Consider the following 17,432-nt stretch of genomic DNA (forward strand, 5'->3'; position numbering starts at 1 on the left):
ATGGTCTGCAAACTTGTCGCTGCTACTGCTGCCACCCTCATGGCTCTTCCTTTGCTCTCCGCAGCAGCTCCTGTTGTCGAGAAGCGGGCAGGCATCACATGCCAGAAGAAATTTGCAGGTCATCTCTACGCGTACACCTTGTCGGGCCAGCCTCAGCAGAACCTCACCGTCACGTTCGACAGCGAAAGCTTTCTCAAGGTCGACTACACCGCCAAAGCCCAGCCAGTCTATACGCAGTTTGTGAGTTTGGTGCCTCTGATCACTGAAACTAGCGGTGTGATTGACGACTCAGGCCCCAGGATGAATGCTGGACGGATGGCTGGAACAAGGACGGCTACATGTACGGCCAACTGAAACCCGTCGGCGCTGACTTCCAGAGGACACCTCACTGCTTCACGGGTGTCACTCCCGGCTCCGAGCCTACTGAGATCAATGTTCAGGCCTGCTCGTCAAGCAACGATGCCCTCCTCAATCAGCAGTGGTGGATGGCGAATTGGACGCCCACCAACATCTTCACCGTTCGTCTGACCGGCAACCCTAACGACGGCTCTCAAGTCCTCCGCAACAATGTCATTGTCGACGATGCTGGCCGTGTTCAGGAAAAGACGGAAGATGGAGAAGATGTCATCGAGCTCCAATTTGCCAACATCGAGTACTACTAGATTTGCAAACAATCTGCGTGCCGCGAGTGTTTTCTCTTCGTCTTATCCCTTGCTTAGTATCGGAAAACACTTCATCTTATCCCTTGTTTAGCATCCAAACATGTTCAAGGTTGCTGCCAGTGCATATGTCTGTCCCTCCCTTTCATTCCCATGCCGATTGCCATGCTGTGACCCCTCGTGAAGACATCGTCACGGTGCAGTCACGTCTAAAACTGAGCGCAAAGAAACACGTGGCGAAGGTGATCCGGCAATTGCCTTTTCACAGGCCGACCGATCAGATGGATCCGGTCGCCTCTGATAGGTGGTGCTCGTCCGTCTCCACTCTGAGAGCTGATCTCCGCAAGTGCCGGTCGTCGATTTTCGTTTTCAACACGAGCACATCGGACAGAAATTAGCAAATAGGGCCATACCCATTGGCATTCCTCTTCTTTTCTTCCCCGCCTCCTCCTTTCTCCACCATCGACAACAGTCATACCGAGCAAGCGAGCAAGCATCATGTCGTCTGGATGGATCAATACCGAGACGACGGCGACGATGTCGCGGGAACGCGCCAACCCGCCATTCGACGTGCGAGCCATGTCGATTGCGCACCACGGCTCCGAAAAGGATCTCAAGCTCAAGGAGAAGTTCATGCTCGAAATCTCGCGTGATCCGGCTTACTACGCCGTTGACATCCACGACCTGACAAAGGATCAGATCCGTCAGCGAACATTTGCTAAGATTCAGTCGCTGGTCCACAATGTTACCAACGAGCCCCTCGAGGTGTTTCAGAAGCGCATGGAGGTTATTGGCCTCTTCGACCCAGGCTTCTGGACTAGATTCGGGTGAGTATTTTACGCCTGTGTCGCCGCCAGCTCGGAGGCGTCGTGTGCTGACATGATGTTGAAACACCCCCTCAGCGTTCACTACGGCCTTTTTGTCGGCGCCATCCGCAGCGCCGCAACGTCCAACCAGTTTAGCTACTGGCTCGAAAAGGGTCTGATCGCGTGCAAGGGCATGTTTGGCTGCTTCTGCATGACCGAGCTTGCCCACGGATCCAACGTCGCCGGCCTTCTGACGACGGCCACTCTCGACGAGGGTACAGACGAGTGGGTGATCCACACGCCCGACCTCTCGGCGACCAAGTGGTGGATCGGTGGCGCGGCCGAGACGGCCACGCACGGCGCCGTTTTCGCCCAGATGATTGTCAAGGGCAAGCGCTATGGTGTCAAGACATTCATTGTTCCGCTTCGTGACCCCAAGACATTCCAACTCCTCCCTGGCATCAACATCGGCGACATTGGTATGAAGATGGGCCGCAACGGCATTGACAATGGTTACGTCCAGTGAGTGCTTTTGAAAACTCTCACTCTCGCATGTCCCCTCTTGAGTGTCGACGGCTGACTTCTTCACCCCCAGGTTCACGAACGTCCGTGTTCCCCGCGCATACATGCTTATGAAGCACACGCAGGTCACACGCGAGGGCGAAGTGAGGGAGCCGCCGCTGCAGCAGCTCACCTACGGAGCTCTGCTCCAGGGCCGTACTGCCATGGTGGCCGACGCAGCAAACTCGGCCAAGAAGGCCCTCACAATCGGCGTGCGTTACGCCGCCGTCCGTCGTCAATTTAAGAGCTCGCCTGACGCGGAGCTCGAGACTCAACTCCTCGACTATCCCATCCACCAGCGGCGACTGATGCCGCTGCTGGCCCAGTCCGTTGCATTCGGCTACACGGCTCTCCAGATGAACAAGCTCTTTGAGGAGACGTCGTCGGCCCTTGAGGCTCTCGAGCCCGGTGACCCAAACCTGCAGGCGACGATCGAGCTGCTCAAGGAGACGCACAGCACGTCAGCCGGCCTCAAGGCCTTCTGCACGTGGGCCACCCTGGAGTCGATCGAAAAGACTCGCCAGGCTTGCGGTGGCCACGGTTACAGCTCATACGTTGGCTTGGCGCCCATGGGCCAAGACTTTGCCGTGCACTGCACGTGGGAAGGAGACAACACCATCCTGGCACTCCAAAGCGGCCGTGCCCTCATTGCTGCTTACAGTGATGCAAAGGAAGGAAAGAAGCTCGCCAGTGGAAACGCCTACCTCAACAACCTCGAAAAGACGCTCAATGACAAGTGCACGGGTGAAGCGCAGCTCGACACGCTCGATGGCATCGACCAGGGGTGGGCTGCTGTGGCCGCGCATGCAGTCAAAAAGGCCTACGAAGACTTTGAGGCGCTGACCAAGGCGGGCCGATCGCGCGACCAGGCGTTTGAAGAATGCAGCCAGTCGCGCTTCGTCGCTGCAAGCGTCCACACATCTGGGTACATTTTCCGCCAGTTCCGTGCTGCCGTCGAGCAGGTCAAGGAGGGTAAAGACGGTGTGCGAAAGCATCTCGAGATCCTCTGCAAGTTCTACGGCCTGTGGCAGATGGAGGAGAAGGCTGCCTTCTTCCTTCGCTCTGGTTGGCTCTCACCGGAGCTTCTCGACAAGGTGCAGGCCAAGGTGACGGAGCTCTGCGCCGAAACGCGCAAGTTCGCCATTCCTCTCGTCGACAGCTTTGCCCTTCACGACCACACCATCAACTCGCCGTTCGGCCGCTACGACGGCGCCGTCTACACGTCGTACTGGCGTGCCGTCCGCCGAAACAACCCACAGGGCAAGCACTCGTACTGGGAGTCGACCATCAAGCCGTTCTTGCATCGTGAGGACGCAGAGTTCGAAGACGTCGACGAGGCCATTGGAATCGACGAGGAGATCGAAGAGATCAAGCAGGTGCGTTTACATGTCCTTTACCTTTTGATACTTCCATTGCTTACCCTTGTCGACCTGCACAGGACCGTGAAGAAGCAGAGGCGGAGGCAAAGGAGAACAAGGAGCAGGAGTAGGAGTGACTGTCTGTGTTTCTATCGATACCGCACGATGAATTTAGCTCTCTTTCCCGGATCTCAAATGTGGTGTGCACCAGCCTGCCTTGCCTGCCTTGCCTGCCTCTCGCCCGATCTCCCTGTCTGCCTGCCTCCACTCTGCCTTTTGAGCCACAGGGCCCTCACACGTCTTTTTTCTTCTTTAGTTCACGCGCGTCAGGGCAAAAAGAGTGTGGGAAAGCGACTGCCACCCAGCTCCCGTCGTTGTAAGAGCAATCCTCGACTAACCAGCTTGCCCGAAAGACATGGGCGGGAGGCCCGTGATGCAGTGATGGAGAGCACAGGCGAGGTGGACTACTTCTCTCAACGTCGCGGTTCAGTAAGCCGCTACGACGATCCGCCACCAGAGGATACAGTCAGGCAGGCGGCCGCTTCGTCTTCTTCCTCGACTGAGACAACGGCGACGACGAACAACACGGTCATCACCGGTGCATCCACCAGCGCCAGCACCGTCGATGCTGCAGCTGGCCAGCCGCGCTCCGCAGATGCAACAATGATGGTGGCGTCGCAGCCGCCCATGACCGACTTCGACTCTTCCTTTCTGGCCATCGCTGCAGCTGCGAGGGCGCAGGCCGAAGCATCGGCCTCTACAAATAGCGCCTACTCCTCCGGTGATGTGCATCCGCCTTCTGTACCTTACTCTGGCGCATCAGCGCCTTTTCCCCTCCGGTCCAGACACCAGCGCACAGCCGTGCTCCATGCACCTTCGGAGGACCCCAAGGCAGCCCGAAATGATATAGAAGCCGCAGACGAAGCCGATGCAGAGGAGCTGTCCAAGACGAGGTGCTACTGGGCAGTCCTTTCGACTGCGCCAACTTCTTCGCCAATGTCCTCACCAGACTCCTCGCCGACGTTTCTCTACCTCGACCCCGTCTTTGCAAAGCACATGGGCGCGCAAGCCGAGGCGATGCTTGGCACCAGTTTCTTTGACTACATCCACCCCGAGGAGAAGGCAAGGGCCGAGGTCGACATGCGCAACATCATCGACTCCAGAACGCTGTTCGGCAGCGTGTCAAGGTGAGCACGCGCCAGTTGTTTGTAGAGAAGGGTGCAATAGGAAGGGAGATACTGAGAGCCTCGCAGGTGTCGGTACTCGAGAGTGCCGCGAATTAGGAGAATGCTTGGTGCAAAGGAGCCCCCGACGCCAAAAGAAGTCAAGGCATTGCAGGGTCAACAGGCTGACTTTATTCCCATCGACATTGTCGTCAACTGGATCGGCGCCGACCTCGCTCTGTGCTTCTTCCACGCCATCATTGGTGAGAATCGCGTCTGGACTAGTCCGACGAGCCCTGTTGCTGACCCCTCCCACAGACAAGTCGCCCCAAGACAACGACGAAGAGAGGAAGACGGAGTGGTCGAACTGGTGCGGGATGCCCCAAGGGTCCTTCACGGCAAAGGATTCGCAAGACCTCTGGTCCAACGTCCGCAGCGTGCGCAAGCTGGAACCGAGTGTGACGGGGCCCGCCTACGTATTTCAGATTCTCTCAGCAGACTCACTGCCCGACGTCCTCTTTTCCTGGCCCCCACCGCGGCTCTACCCTCAGGGCGCACGCGAGAGGCAGGACAGGCATGACACCCAGGTCAGCTATGCAGACGGGTCCTACTTCCCAGACGACTTTGCCAAGCTTGCCCAGGGTGTCGACTCGCTCAAGAGGGAGCTGAGCGACGCCAACACGAGCTGCACGCGTCGCTTCCGGGCAAAGCATACTCTCACGACAGACGCTATGCTGAGAGGAGTCGAAAGCGTCTTGATCCCGTATGGCTCCATCGTCTTGGCCTGCTTCGGCACCACGTATGCCCAGCTCGTCGGCGGTCTTGATTCTATGGGCGCCGTTGCACCTCGACAGCCTCAAGCTGCACCGTTGCAGACTGCAAGCCAAGGTCGCCCATCGGATGCCTCTTCGCAAGCTGCCTTTTCCGCGTATCCGCGCAAGAAGAGCAAGACCTCCTTCTCACCCGAGGCCGCCACGAGAGCGGGAGTCGCTTCCTCTGATGATGGCTCGGGCACCAGTGTTGCTACACTCGCCGCCGTCGCCGCTGCCGCTGCTGCACAGACGAAACGGTGCGAGAGCTGCGGGACGAGCAACAGTCCGGAATGGAGAAAGGGTCCCGACGGATCAAAGTCGATGTGCAACGCCTGTGGCTTGCGGTATTCGAGGTCGATTGCCAGGGCTCGTAAGCGCGAGGAGCGCGCAAGGATAGCGGCTGAAGTCGCGGCGAATGGAGGGGTCATCCCGCCGCACCTTCGCAAGCAGCCAGGTCAGCAGCAGAAGCAGAAACAACAGAAACAGCCAAGACAAAAGGAGAAGCACAAGCACCTCGTTGAGGCAGATGAGAAAGAGGCGGCGATTGATTCGGCACCTCACAAGTCTCGACAGCATGGCAATGAAGACTTTCTCAGCAGCACCGCCGGTGCTTCGTTCGACCCAAACGTCTCGCAAGGTCCAGGCGGGCCTCTGGACATGGCTCGCGCTGCTGCCCAGGTTGCTGCTGCTGCGGCTGGCCTTCAGTGAAGGCAGACAAGTCATCCATATATTGTGTATATCTTTGTAGAAGTAGCCCTGTATCTTTTCTTATTTTACTCATACACTGTATCAGAGCAACCGTAGCTCTTCTTTCGAGAACATACCTATAGTACAAGCGGCGTCTTTCGAATTAATGAGGGTATAAGTCACCAAGTGAGTGTGGGTCAGACGGCCTTTCGACAAGTGGGGCACTGGAGCCGGACGTCGAGCCAGGTCGAGATGCAGCGTGCGTGGAATGCATGATGGCAGGGAAGCCGCTTGGCGCCGCTGCCGTCTGCCATGTCTTCGCGGCAGATGAGGCAGCAGGCGTGGTCTTGAGCGGCTTGCCCTTCGACGATGGTTCCCTTTACGTCACTGGAGAGGAAGCTGGCATTTGGCAGCCGTTCAACGACGGCCTTGACCCGCGTCGACTCGGCGTGCATCGCCCTTGCCCCGTCGTAGAGGCTGATGGACGTCTTTGCGAGCTGCCAGGCCACCAGCGGCAAGTGGACGAATTCGTCACGCCTCTGTCCGTGACGCGAGCTGCTGCTGCTGCTGCTGCTGCTGGGAGCCGGAACGAGGCAGGAGAGGAGCGCGAGCTGGTTGAGCAGCTTGATCACGTCGATGGTGAGGCGCAAGACAGCCAAGCGCATGTGGCGCGTGCGCGGCGAGCACGACTCATCAAAGGTGGACAGGTGCAAGCCGATAAAGTAGGCCGCCGTGCCGCGCCAGAGGTGAGCGGGGAGCGCCATCACGTCGGTGGCGAGCACGAGGGCAATGACGCCGTTTGTTCCGGCCCTGCCAGGGGTGCTGAGAGCGTCGAGGACATGCAGCGCGAGGGTGCCGTCGAGGACAAGTAGGAACACAAAGAAGAAGGCCAGGCGAAGGTGCGCCGTAACGCAATCGCTCGTCTTCAGGCGCTCGATGCGGCGCTCGTAGATGCCATGGAGAAGCTTGAGTCCTCGGACCGCGAGAAGAAGGGGGAGCAGTGCAAGCGACGAGGAGGAGGGAAAGAGGCTGCTCAGAACGACCTCGGCCGTCATGACAAAGGCGCCCAACGACGGTCGCGTTGACGCGGCGCCCGTCAGGCTGGCCATCTTGGGTGAGGGCGTTCAGGGAATGGTAGCGATGAATGGCAATACCATGGCACGGCACTCCTCTGCTACAATACAGCGAACATGTCAGAGATATAAGAGGCAAGACAGGCCGCTCGATCAGCCAGCCCTCTTGTTGCTAGAATTCGTCGGCAGGGTCATGCGTCCGCGAATGTGAAAAAAAAAGGGGACATCGAACTTCCCAAATGCTTTGCTATCGCTTGATAAACCTTTACGTAGCTGTTCTGTGCACAAAATGGAGACAGTGACGGACTCAGTTGCGCTGAAGTGACGCAAATCGAGGTCCGAATAGGAAAGATAGGGACGATGAGCGCCCGTCGCGAACCTTACAGTCACGCTTTGCTCAGCATATGAGGACTACAGCACTGCCCGTCAGCGACGGCACGGCCCTTCCGAGCCGCGAAGCCACTGACTTTTCAGACTTTCAAAAATAGGCTTACAGGCACAAAGGCCGCACGGAAATAAAAAAAGCCATGGAGCAGCCCAGGGAGGTGGATAAAAACAACCAAAAAGGAGATTAAAAATACAGACTAAATTAGCTTGGGCGCTGCGTGAATGCACAAAGGCGAGCAAAGCTTCCGGCAAGCGCAAAGTAAACAATCACCATTGCTCGCTTCCTCCGTGGCCCCGCGTTTTCCTGGGGAACCGCCGAAAAGCAGCCGCGGCTGGATGCGAGCATGCGGGGGTCATGCTTGTGGGGAAGGCAGATCAAATAATGATGGGATGAAAAGGGAAGGGCACGGCTCGATGAGAAAGGACAACGTGCGTCTCTACAGAAATTGAAAGTTTCAATCGTTTGTTTCGCTTTCTCACTTCTCCGCGTCCATCCGCATGCATTCGCGCCTGTGCATGGCGGAATTCTGGTGCAATTTCGAGGCAAGATCGCTCCATACCATGATGGCTTCTAGCTTTACCATGTTCGAATGGGCTTGCGCGCAATCCATGTGAACTATTTAGCTAGTGTAGTGGTAGTGGTAGGACCGTCTGTGACAGCTTCATTGCTTGTTTTCTGTGATGTTTTTGGTATGGCTAAACAGTCGCCTCGAAACGCTAGCTCCCTTAGCCTCTACGCGGCCAACGCCGGGTGATGCTTGGGATCGGACCTTTTTTTTTTCTCCCTCGTCTATTTTCTTTACGTCTCAAGCTGTATCCTCCAGACTCCTCCTGCACCGCGTTAGTGGGACGTCGGCGCAGTGCCTGACTTCCCTGACATGGCCTGATGACGAGCACAGATCTCGTTCTTTAGTTCTGGGCCCAGTCTATGAGGGACACAGCCAAGAATTTGGATTCATCGCAATGATGCCGTAAAGCAAATACAAAATGAATCCAGTGTGGATGCGCCGGAACGGCAAAATTTCCTTCGTTTGTTATCCAGAAGGCACCATTTTGAAAGGCCGACTAAGAAAATATGCATTTCATTTTCTTTTCTGCTGCTGCTTGCGGTTTCACGAACCAAAAGAGAGACAGAGAGTGGAAAGAGAGAGAGAGGGCCAATGATGAGATGAGGGCACCCTTGTCCTCTGGTTGCCAGAAACAAATTTTTGCCGTCCCTCGAGCAGAGGCAGAGAGATAGGGAGCACACGCGCGCCCAGACAACGCTCTGAGAGCAGAGAGGGGCCCCCTTTCCTTCTTCGTGGATCTATCCTTCCCCGCAGCTTGCCTCTCCGTCTTCCCCTTCTTCCCCACTTTTGTCGGCTTCGACGCATCCCCGCCGTCGTCGCTTCTTCGTTCGTTCTCGCCAGCTCCCCTCCCCTCCCCCTCTTTCCTTCTCCCCCTTCCACCCCTTTCCTCCTTTTTCTTCTCCCCCCGGACGCTAACCCCCTTCCCCGACTCTCTTGCCTAGCAGGAGCAACTTCGCTTACCCTATCGAAAATGGCTTCGGGGAGGGCCTCGGAGAGCTCCTCGAGGCGTGACCTCGTCGGGTCGACTGGCGCAGGTGGCCGCAATACTCCTTCGGTCGCGGGCAGTGGCCGACGGGGCCAGGCCATGTACCAGCCGGGGACGCCGATCGGATACCTGGCCGCCAGGGGAACGCCATACGAGAAGAAATACTTTACCAAGAAGCTCGGCTTCTGCTGTCTCTTCCTCGCGCCACCCATCTTCCTCGTCACCTTGGCCATCGCCCTGGTCCCCGTGCTGTACGCCATTGCCGACCATGCGCTCCATACGTCGCAGTTCCACGTCCAAAGCTCCAACATCACCTTCCCCACCAACACGAGCTTCCCGCTGACGTTGGGGGCCCAGGTGAAGAAGACGGGCATCTTCCCGGCCCATCTCTACTTCCGCAAGCCCATCCAGGTCTATTGGAACTCGGTGCCGACGGCTGAGAGCCCGATGCGCGAGCTGCACCTCGGCCAGTTCAATCTCGCCCACGTTGGAGCAGCTGCAGGCCATGCGACGGTCAACCAAGTGAGTAGCTGGTCCTGGATCCATTGGCTGTGGTGGCTTGTTTGAGAAATGCGATAGAAGGATGGAAGGATGGATCAAGATATGAATAGACGAAGATCGGATGATGGATGATGGATGATGGATGGATGGATGGATGGATGGATGGATGGATGGATCGTCGTGTGGATGGGTGGGCGGATGGCGATGACTCCAGGGATGGGCAGAGACGAAACGATGATGGTGTACAGCAGGCGTGCTGACAATTCCACACTTCCAGGCAACGACGTTCTACATTGCCGACGAGGCCGGCTTCGGCGAGTTCGCCAAGTTCCTCGTTTCGCAGCCCGAATTCACCTGGCGGATCAAGTGTCCAGAGGTGCATGCAGAGGCCTTCAGCTTCTTCCCCACCTACAAATCCTTGCCGCTGGTAAAGGACATCGTTATCAACGGCCTCGACAACTTCCACGACCTCACGATCATCGACCTGCAGCTGCCAGGTGACGATCCAGCCGGCGGTATTACGACGGTGGCGACGACGACGCTCGTCAACCCCTCGCCGTTTGGCATCGAGGTCGGCACATTGGAGCTGGCGCTCTACTACAATGGCCTCTTCCTGGGGCCGGTGTCTGTCGATGGATTGAATCTGACTGCGTGAGTTTCGATACGCTCTTTCTCTCTCCTCTGGCGGGAAGGGGGGGGGGGCGCTCGCCCAAGTGAAGAAAAAAACTTACCGTGACCAAATCTCCATCTACAGCGGTGTCAACACGATTACGCTGCGAGGAAGAGTGCTCCCTCAGGCCGGCAACATCACCGCCCTAAACATCCTCGGCGACCTTTTTACAAAATACATCAACAGCGTTACGTCCGATGTCGTCGCGCGCGGCATCAGCGCCCGTCTGGCCAGTGGCGAGGTCGTCTCCTGGCTCACCGAGGGCATCACAGCCCTCGAGAGCCACATTCCCTTTGTGCCGCCGCAGCCGATCGACCCGATCAAGGGCATCACCATCGACTACATCAGCCTCGTCTACTCCACCGAGTTGCCGTACAACCCGACGCTGTTCTCCAACTCGCTCGTGGGCACATTCGGCCTTCCCTTTGGCTTCTCGCTCAACATTACCCAGCTCCAAACGTCGCTCGACATCCTCACCAATGGCGCTGCCGTCGGTACGGCCATCGGCGACTATGCGCCCTCGAAGACCAACATCCAGGTCCTCAGCGGCGGCCAAACATCGGGTGACATTGACCTCTCGCTCCCGCCCACGCAGTTGACGCTTCCCAACACGTCGGTGGCTGCGCGCGAGCAGCTGATCGAGTTCCAGAACTCCTTCACCTACTCGAGCGCCTCTGCGTTCCAGGCCAAGGGACAGGCCAAGGCCCTCACAATGACGCCCCTCGGCGAGATTCTGCTCAATGGCATCGACTTTAACGTCACGACCGGCCTTGTCGGTTTGGCGGGCTTGACCAAGTACCCCACCATCATCAACTCAGTCGATGTGACGGGTGGAAGTGCTCAGGCCATCGATCTGGCCGTGCAGTTGAGCGTCGTCAACCCATCGAATCTGAACCTGTCGACGGGCGACGTCACTTTCCAGCTGCTCAACCAGCAGGTGCTGGGCACGACGACGCTGCCGAACCTGATTCTGAGCCCGGGCAAGAACACCATCAATGCGACGGCCATGTTCGACCCCAACCAGGCGCCCATCGGTCTCGAGACGTTGAACCGCTTCATCTCGGGCCTCGACACCAACTTGAATGCCTCTGGCTTTGACGGATCATCGCCCGTCGAGTCGCTGGCCCACACCCTGTCCGGCATTCGACTCAATACGACCCTGCCCGCACTCAAGCAGTCGCTCGTCCAGGCCGCAAACGTCACCATTCTCGACACGACGGGCACCGTTGACGGTGTTGCCAACTCCATCGTCCAGATTCGCAACCCCTTTTCGTCGGAGCTGACCATTACTCGCATCGTCGCCAACGCCTCGTCGCACGGCATCTACCTGGCCCACATCGACACCACCCTCAACTTCCCGGCAGCGGGTCGAGCAACGTCGCCATCGCCCAACGTGCCCCTGACTCTGAACCTGTTCCCTCCGGACCTGTTTGGTCTCTTGCGCGCGCTCGTCGTCCAGTCGGGGCAGGACCCTGCTTATCTCGACGGCCTGGTCCAATTGGCCGGCTACACGCTGACGCCGACGACCAATGCCGACACGGCGGCTGCCTCTCGCAAGAGATCCTTTGAGGGAGCGGATTCCGTCGATGACTCGTTTGTCTTTGAAGACGACGACGCCATGGCCCAGCAGCTCATGGGCGTCGGCTCCAACCAGGGCGTGTTTGCCGATGTGCCAGAGGGCTTCGAGGGAGATGAAGAAGAGGGAGAAGGAGAAGACGGACCCGGTTTTGTGAAGCGGGGAAAAGTCATTGCCCCCGCACACGATTCAGAATTTGGAAAACGCGCTAATCTTTATTCCGGCTTCGATTTGACCCGATACGTGGGTCAGGCCTTCTCCGTAGCGGAAGCCGATCTGACCATCGTCAGCGATGCCACGATTGGCGAGTATGGCACCACGCTCACCTTCAGCCAGCAAAATGTGCCACTGGGAACCGACGAGACGCTGTTCAAGCTCCTCCCACCGTTGGCTCTGCCCATTGTACAGAGAATCGTCGATGTCGCCGTGCTCAACATCGACCGTGTCACCATCACCGAGGCTCGCCCGACGTCCTTTACCGCTCAGCTCCAGGGCTCCCTGACCAACTCTGGTCCCTTTGACGCCGTCGTCTCGTTCCCATCAGGCCTGTCCATCTACTGGCAGGGCCAACTTCTGGTTCAGACCGCTTTCCCGAACATCACCTTGACGGGCGATCTCGGCGCTTCGCTCAACGTCCAGATCGAGGGTCAGATTCCAGATGTCGACTACTTCACCACCTTCTTGAAGTCGGCCATCACCGACCCAGCCTTTGAGTGGACGATCCGCGGCGAGAGCCTCTCTGTCTCGGCCATCGGCATCGTGGTGCCAAATGTCACGATCACCAAGAATGTTCAGCTGACGGGTCTCAATGGCCTGACGGGACAGGTCATCATCAACTCCTTTGATGTTCCCTCCAATGACCCAGCCGGTGGTCTTCATCTGACGGCCGTCTCCACGATCAACAACCCGGCCCAGGTCGGTGTGGCCTTGACCAGCTTTGGCACCAACATCAACATGGGAAGCGACCTCGTCGGTCCGGCTGCCGCTGACGGCGCGTTCACGCTCCAGGCCCTGGCCGTTACCACGGTGCCCTTGACTGGTCGCATTGTTGCGCAGACGACCGACTCTGGCTTGGCTGCTCTTTCGACGATCTTCACCCGCTTCGTCCACAACCAGAACACGGGGCTTACCGTCTCGGGCCAATACGCTGGCCCGTCTGATGTCGTCTGGCTCAACGAGGGTATCAAGGCGCTCAACGTCGATGTCCAGCTGCCCAGCCAGGACTTCCAGGTCATTCGTCTCATCTCGCTCAACCAGCTTGCCCTCTACTTCACTGTCCCCACGGCATTCAACCCGCAGACGGACTCGTCCAACACGACGGCCAACTTCTTCCTTCCCTTTGCCTTCCCCGTCGACATCACCCAGGTCGGAGGCCCCTTCACGGCCAACTACCAGAATACGGACATGGCGGTGCTCAACATTCCCACGTCGCCTTCGACGACGGATGTCGAGGCGAGGATCTTGACGCTCATGTTCCAGAACGTGCCATTTGCTGTCATGTCACCCTCGAGGCAACTCTTCAGCCAATTCGTTGCCGACTTCACCAAGGCGGAGCAGGTCACGCTCAACCTTCACGGAACGGCCACGGCAACGACGAACACGGCAGCAGGTGTCCTGACCATCTCGGACATTCCCTTTGATCTCAACACGAACCTCTTGGGTCTGCAGAACCTCAATGCTCGTCCGGCCAATGTCTCGAACCTCGATGTGTACCATGGCTACCCGACGTACCTTCAGATCAACGTCGACACGACGCTCTACAACCCTTCGGACACGACCGTCGGTGCCGGTGACGTCACTTTTGCGGTTCTTTTCCAGAACAATGTCATCGGTCAAGCTCTGATCAAAGACATCGTCCTGCCACCAGGCGATGTTACGGTGGCAACGCAGATCAACTACATGCCCTCTGGAGAGACCAACATTGCTTCTGGACAGCTTCTCCTGGTAAGTCATTTTCACTCTCCCTCATCAGTGTCCATGTCTGCTAAAGCTCTCGAGAACAGGAAAACTACGTGCAAAATGTCACCTCGGACACAACTGTCATGGGAACGACGCAGACGACGCCCATCGCCTCGCTCGTCCAAGGTCTCAGCGGCATCTCGCTCAGTGCCCTCATCCCTGCTCTCGACAAGCTTCTCGTCACCTCCACGGCGCTCGAGGTGCCCAAGGACATTGCTCAGACGGGCATTGCTCAGGTGCAAGTCACGATTGCCAACCCATTCACAGCGACCATCAACATTATCCGTCTGCAGGCCGGCGCCGTCTTCCAGGGCATCACCATTGGTACGATTAACCAGGATCTGGGCGCGACAAACAACATCATTACTGCACCTGGCCATGAGACGACGCAGTCGCAAACGATCCCGATCAACCTCAACATCGATCCGAAGAACCTTCTTCGCTTCATCGAGGCCGCTGCTGCTTCTGCTGGTGTTAGCCTTGGCCCCCTTCCGCCGTTCTTCCAGGAGGTTCTCGACTTGCCTGACACGACGACCACCATCTCGCCCTACCCTGACGATTCGGCTCCGCCGTGCAACTCGGGACGCGCGTTTGACACGCTGGGCGCCATTCTTGCTCTGCTCAAGCCCTTGGCTGTGTCGATTCCCATCCAGTCGACCGTCAAGCTTGACGATTACCAGACCGGCCTCGACTTTATCCAGCAGCCTGTGCCGGTCGTGACGGACAACACGGCCCTGTACCTCGTCGGACCGGCGGCAGCGCCCTTGATTCAGCTCATTGTCAACCAGTCCGTTCTGACCGTTGCCCAGGCAAATGCCACGGCTTTGACGAACCAAGGTTTCGCCGTCAGCCTCCAAGGCAGCCTGGCCACCGATGCGCCTGCCGATGCCTACATTGAGTTCCCAGACGGTATCACGGTCAACTTCCAGGGCACCGACATTGCCACGCTGTTGCTGCCACCCTTGTGCGCGAGCCCACCCGACGGTATCCCTAATCTCCAATCGTCTGGTCAGCTCAAGATCATCAACGAAGGCGCCTTTGAGGAGTTTGCCTACTACATTCTCACCGAGCCGAACTTCCAATGGTTCCTGCACGCCAACACCGTCAATGTCCGTGCCCTCGGGATCCAGTTCCGCAACACGATTCTGGAGAAGACGATTCAGCTCGATGCATTCAATGGCCTGCCGGGTCTCGTCATCTCCATGTTCCAGGCACCCAGTGATGCGCCGGGCCGCATCAACATTGCGACGCAAGTGCCCATCCCATCGCCTGCTTCGCTCGGTGTCGAGCTTGGTGCGGCCACTTTTGAGCTCTTCTTCCAGGGCTCCGACATTGGTCAGGTCACGTCCGAGTACCTCTTCCTGGCGCCAAAGGCAACGACGCTGTCGACGCTCAACGGCTACCTCAAGAGCCAGGTGGGCAACACAGAGGGCTTGGCCAACATTGGTATCCTCTTCAGCCAGTTCCTTGCCGGTCAGAACAGCACCCTCCAGATTCGTGGTGTCGAGGTCATTTCTCCCGCTTCCAACGGACAGCCGGTTCAGTGGCTCACTGCGGCCTTTAAGCGCTTCACGACCAACGTCATTCTTCCTGGACACATCTACCAGATCATCTTCAGCATCACGCTTTCTGATCTGACTGTCTACGTCTTGAACCCAGCGGACAGCTACACCGTCATTGGCACGAACCAGCACACGGTTGCGACATTCTCCAATCCCTTCGGCTTTGGCCTCCAGCCTCTGTCGCTGCAGCCGAGCATCGTTCTCACCTACTTGGGTGTCGACACGGCAAGCATCAACCTGCCCATGGTGCCTGACCAGTCTGCGGCGTCACACGGACCGACAGATATTCAACCCCTGTCGTTTGGCTTCACCAACCAGAGCATCGTGGCCATCGACCACCCGTCGTTCCAGGCCTTCTTTGCAAAGCTTGCAGACACGACCGATGGTACGTTCGGCCTCAAGGGTGTCACGAGCGTCGTGGCACGTACCGAGATCGGAGATCCTTTGATCACGGGCATTCCCTTCAACGTCACAACGTCGCTCAAGGGCATCAACTCGTTCAACGGTGTCGCCACCCTCTCGCCTGCCGTCGTCGACGACCCTACGCCAGACTACATTGGTATCCACCTCAATGTCACGCTGGAGAACCCGAGCAACCTTACGCTCTACACGAGCCAGGTCAGCCTGCCGACGATCTACAAGACGCGCAATGTCGTCATTGGTCGTGCCACCATTGCGGAGCTGGCTCTGATGCCGGGAAGCAACCTGGTCAATGTCCTTTTCGAGCTCATGATCTCGCCGTTCAACTCATCCGACGTTCAGGAAGTTATTCAGCTCTTCTTGCAGCCGATTGACTTCATGACGGAAAATGCTGCGAATCAGAACATGATTCCGCTCCAGATCCACGGTCAAGTCAATGCCAATCCGCCTCAATCGCCTTACGAGTCGCTCGAGCCGGCACTCACGGGCATCGTCGCCGACACGACGCTTGCTGGTATCGCCACCGATGTCGCCGTCAAGATTCGCGTCTACATTCCCGCCAGTGTCCTTATTCAAGAGCTCGGTGCCATCTTGGGCCTGGTGCCCAACGGAACCGTGTACGTGTATGCCTACCTCGACGCCAAGAACGATCTGCCCGCGGAAATCGACTTTATCCAGCTCGACACGTCCATCGCCGATTACACGAATCCGAGCGCGGGCGAATATGCTCGCTTCGAGCTCGTCTTTGGCTCCAGCAACTCATACACGCTTCCTGCAGCCACGTCGACCGGCAACCCGAGCGTGGCGTCTGTAACCTCGCCAGAGATCCCCAACATTCTTCTTTCCAAGGGTCTGCTCGCATCTCTGCCGCTGCTTGGGCACAACCTCAACATCGACAACTACATCCGTTTGAATCTCAAGGGCCCCAACGGTGCCTACTACATTCCGGGCCTGCACTACATCCAGCACAATGTCGACACCGACTACTACTTTACTTTGCTCGACAGCGGCGACAACCTGGGCATCCCGCTCGACGGCATCAGTACCATTACCGACCTGCTCAATGCCATCGCCGGAGGAAATGGCCTCACTGCCATCATCGATGGTCTGTCCGCGCTCGACCCCTCGAACCAGCAAGGTATCTTCCAGAACCTCACCGGTTTGCTGGGCACTTCGACTGGCAGCATCTTCTGCACAAGTGGAGGCCTCCCGGCGCTATTCTGCGATCCAACGGCTTCGAGCAGCACTACCTCGGCAACGACGAGCTCGACCGCAGCTGTCACAGATCTCGTGGCAAGCGCCGCGGCGCTGACATCGACGATTGCAGCTGCGGCCACGACTGCTGCTGCCACTACGACAGCCGCCGCGGCCTCTTCATCGTCGACCACCGCTGCGGTCACCCTTCCTTTATCTGTCTAGAAGTTCCTTCCGTCTACACACTCTTTTGCATTCTTCTCGTCGGTCCCTTGGTCTATATTCCCGCCTTTCGGCCAAGCAACACACTGCCACTCGACTGTGGTTTTTTCGTCTGGGTTCTGTTAATGTCTTCCGTCGCTGTGACTGCTTGTTTGTTGTTACCACATTGCAGCGACTCTATCTCTCAATTGAAAAGGAAGATTTGCAAGTACAATTGTCTTGTCTGTGGGCATGGCCCTGCTGCGCTGCTACTGCTGCTCTGCGGCTT

The 17,432-nt window shown here is 57.7% G+C and overlaps 5 protein-coding genes across 5 annotated transcripts; 4 read left to right on the forward strand and 1 right to left on the reverse strand.

Moving 5' to 3' along the window:
- Nucleotides 1-662, forward strand: FA10DRAFT_258214 (hypothetical protein; the record flags this gene model as incomplete). The annotated part of the gene is made up of 2 exons (XM_025519895.1): nucleotides 1-240; nucleotides 300-662. The coding sequence occupies 2 exons, from the start codon at nucleotides 1-3 to the stop codon at nucleotides 660-662; spliced, it is 603 nt and encodes a 200-aa protein (XP_025381246.1).
- A 305-nt stretch (nucleotides 663-967) lies between these two features.
- On the forward strand, nucleotides 968-3,515 carry FA10DRAFT_274173 (putative pox1-acyl-CoA oxidase; the record flags this gene model as incomplete). Its single annotated transcript, XM_025523204.1, has 4 exons — nucleotides 968-1,486; nucleotides 1,562-1,987; nucleotides 2,061-3,402; nucleotides 3,465-3,515. Exons 1-4 carry the CDS (start codon nucleotides 1,158-1,160, stop codon nucleotides 3,513-3,515), a joined length of 2,148 nt encoding a protein of 715 aa, XP_025381247.1. The 5' UTR covers nucleotides 968-1,157.
- A 310-nt stretch (nucleotides 3,516-3,825) lies between these two features.
- Nucleotides 3,826-6,067, forward strand: FA10DRAFT_283659 (hypothetical protein; the record flags this gene model as incomplete). The annotated part of the gene is made up of 3 exons (XM_025523859.1): nucleotides 3,826-4,571; nucleotides 4,638-4,810; nucleotides 4,866-6,067. 3 exons carry the CDS (start codon nucleotides 3,826-3,828, stop codon nucleotides 6,065-6,067), a joined length of 2,121 nt encoding a protein of 706 aa, XP_025381248.1.
- Nucleotides 6,057-7,486, reverse strand: FA10DRAFT_264642 (hypothetical protein). Its single transcript, XM_025520730.1, has one exon. The coding sequence runs from the start codon at nucleotides 7,099-7,101 to the stop codon at nucleotides 6,244-6,246; it is 858 nt and encodes a 285-aa protein (XP_025381249.1). The 5' UTR covers nucleotides 7,102-7,486; the 3' UTR covers nucleotides 6,057-6,243.
- Nucleotides 7,487-8,709: 1,223 nt separating this feature from the next.
- Nucleotides 8,710-17,376, forward strand: FA10DRAFT_264644 (hypothetical protein). The gene is made up of 4 exons (XM_025520731.1): nucleotides 8,710-9,582; nucleotides 9,839-10,212; nucleotides 10,316-13,751; nucleotides 13,811-17,376. Exons 1-4 carry the CDS (start codon nucleotides 9,046-9,048, stop codon nucleotides 17,165-17,167), a joined length of 7,704 nt encoding a protein of 2,567 aa, XP_025381250.1. The 5' UTR covers nucleotides 8,710-9,045; the 3' UTR covers nucleotides 17,168-17,376.
- Nucleotides 17,377-17,432: the final 56 nt, after the last annotated feature.

Source organism: Acaromyces ingoldii (assembly GCF_003144295.1).
Source record: "Acaromyces ingoldii strain MCA 4198 unplaced genomic scaffold FA10scaffold_1, whole genome shotgun sequence".
Taxonomy (NCBI): Eukaryota; Fungi; Basidiomycota; class Exobasidiomycetes; order Exobasidiales; family Cryptobasidiaceae; genus Acaromyces; species Acaromyces ingoldii.

Excerpts from the sequence above, each read along its gene's own strand:
- FA10DRAFT_264642 (XM_025520730.1), bottom strand. The coding sequence starts at position 7,101 with ATGACGGCCGAGGTCGTTCTGAGCAGCCTCTTTCCCTCCTCCTCGTCG.
- FA10DRAFT_264644 (XM_025520731.1), top strand. The coding sequence starts at position 9,046 with ATGGCTTCGGGGAGGGCCTCGGAGAGCTCCTCGAGGCGTGACCTCGTC. Across the intron at positions 9,583-9,838 it reads GCCATGCGACGGTCAACCAA|GCAACGACGTTCTACATTGC; the intron begins GTGAGTAGCTGG and ends CCACACTTCCAG. Across the intron at positions 13,752-13,810 it reads CTTCTGGACAGCTTCTCCTG|GAAAACTACGTGCAAAATGT; the intron begins GTAAGTCATTTT and ends TCTCGAGAACAG.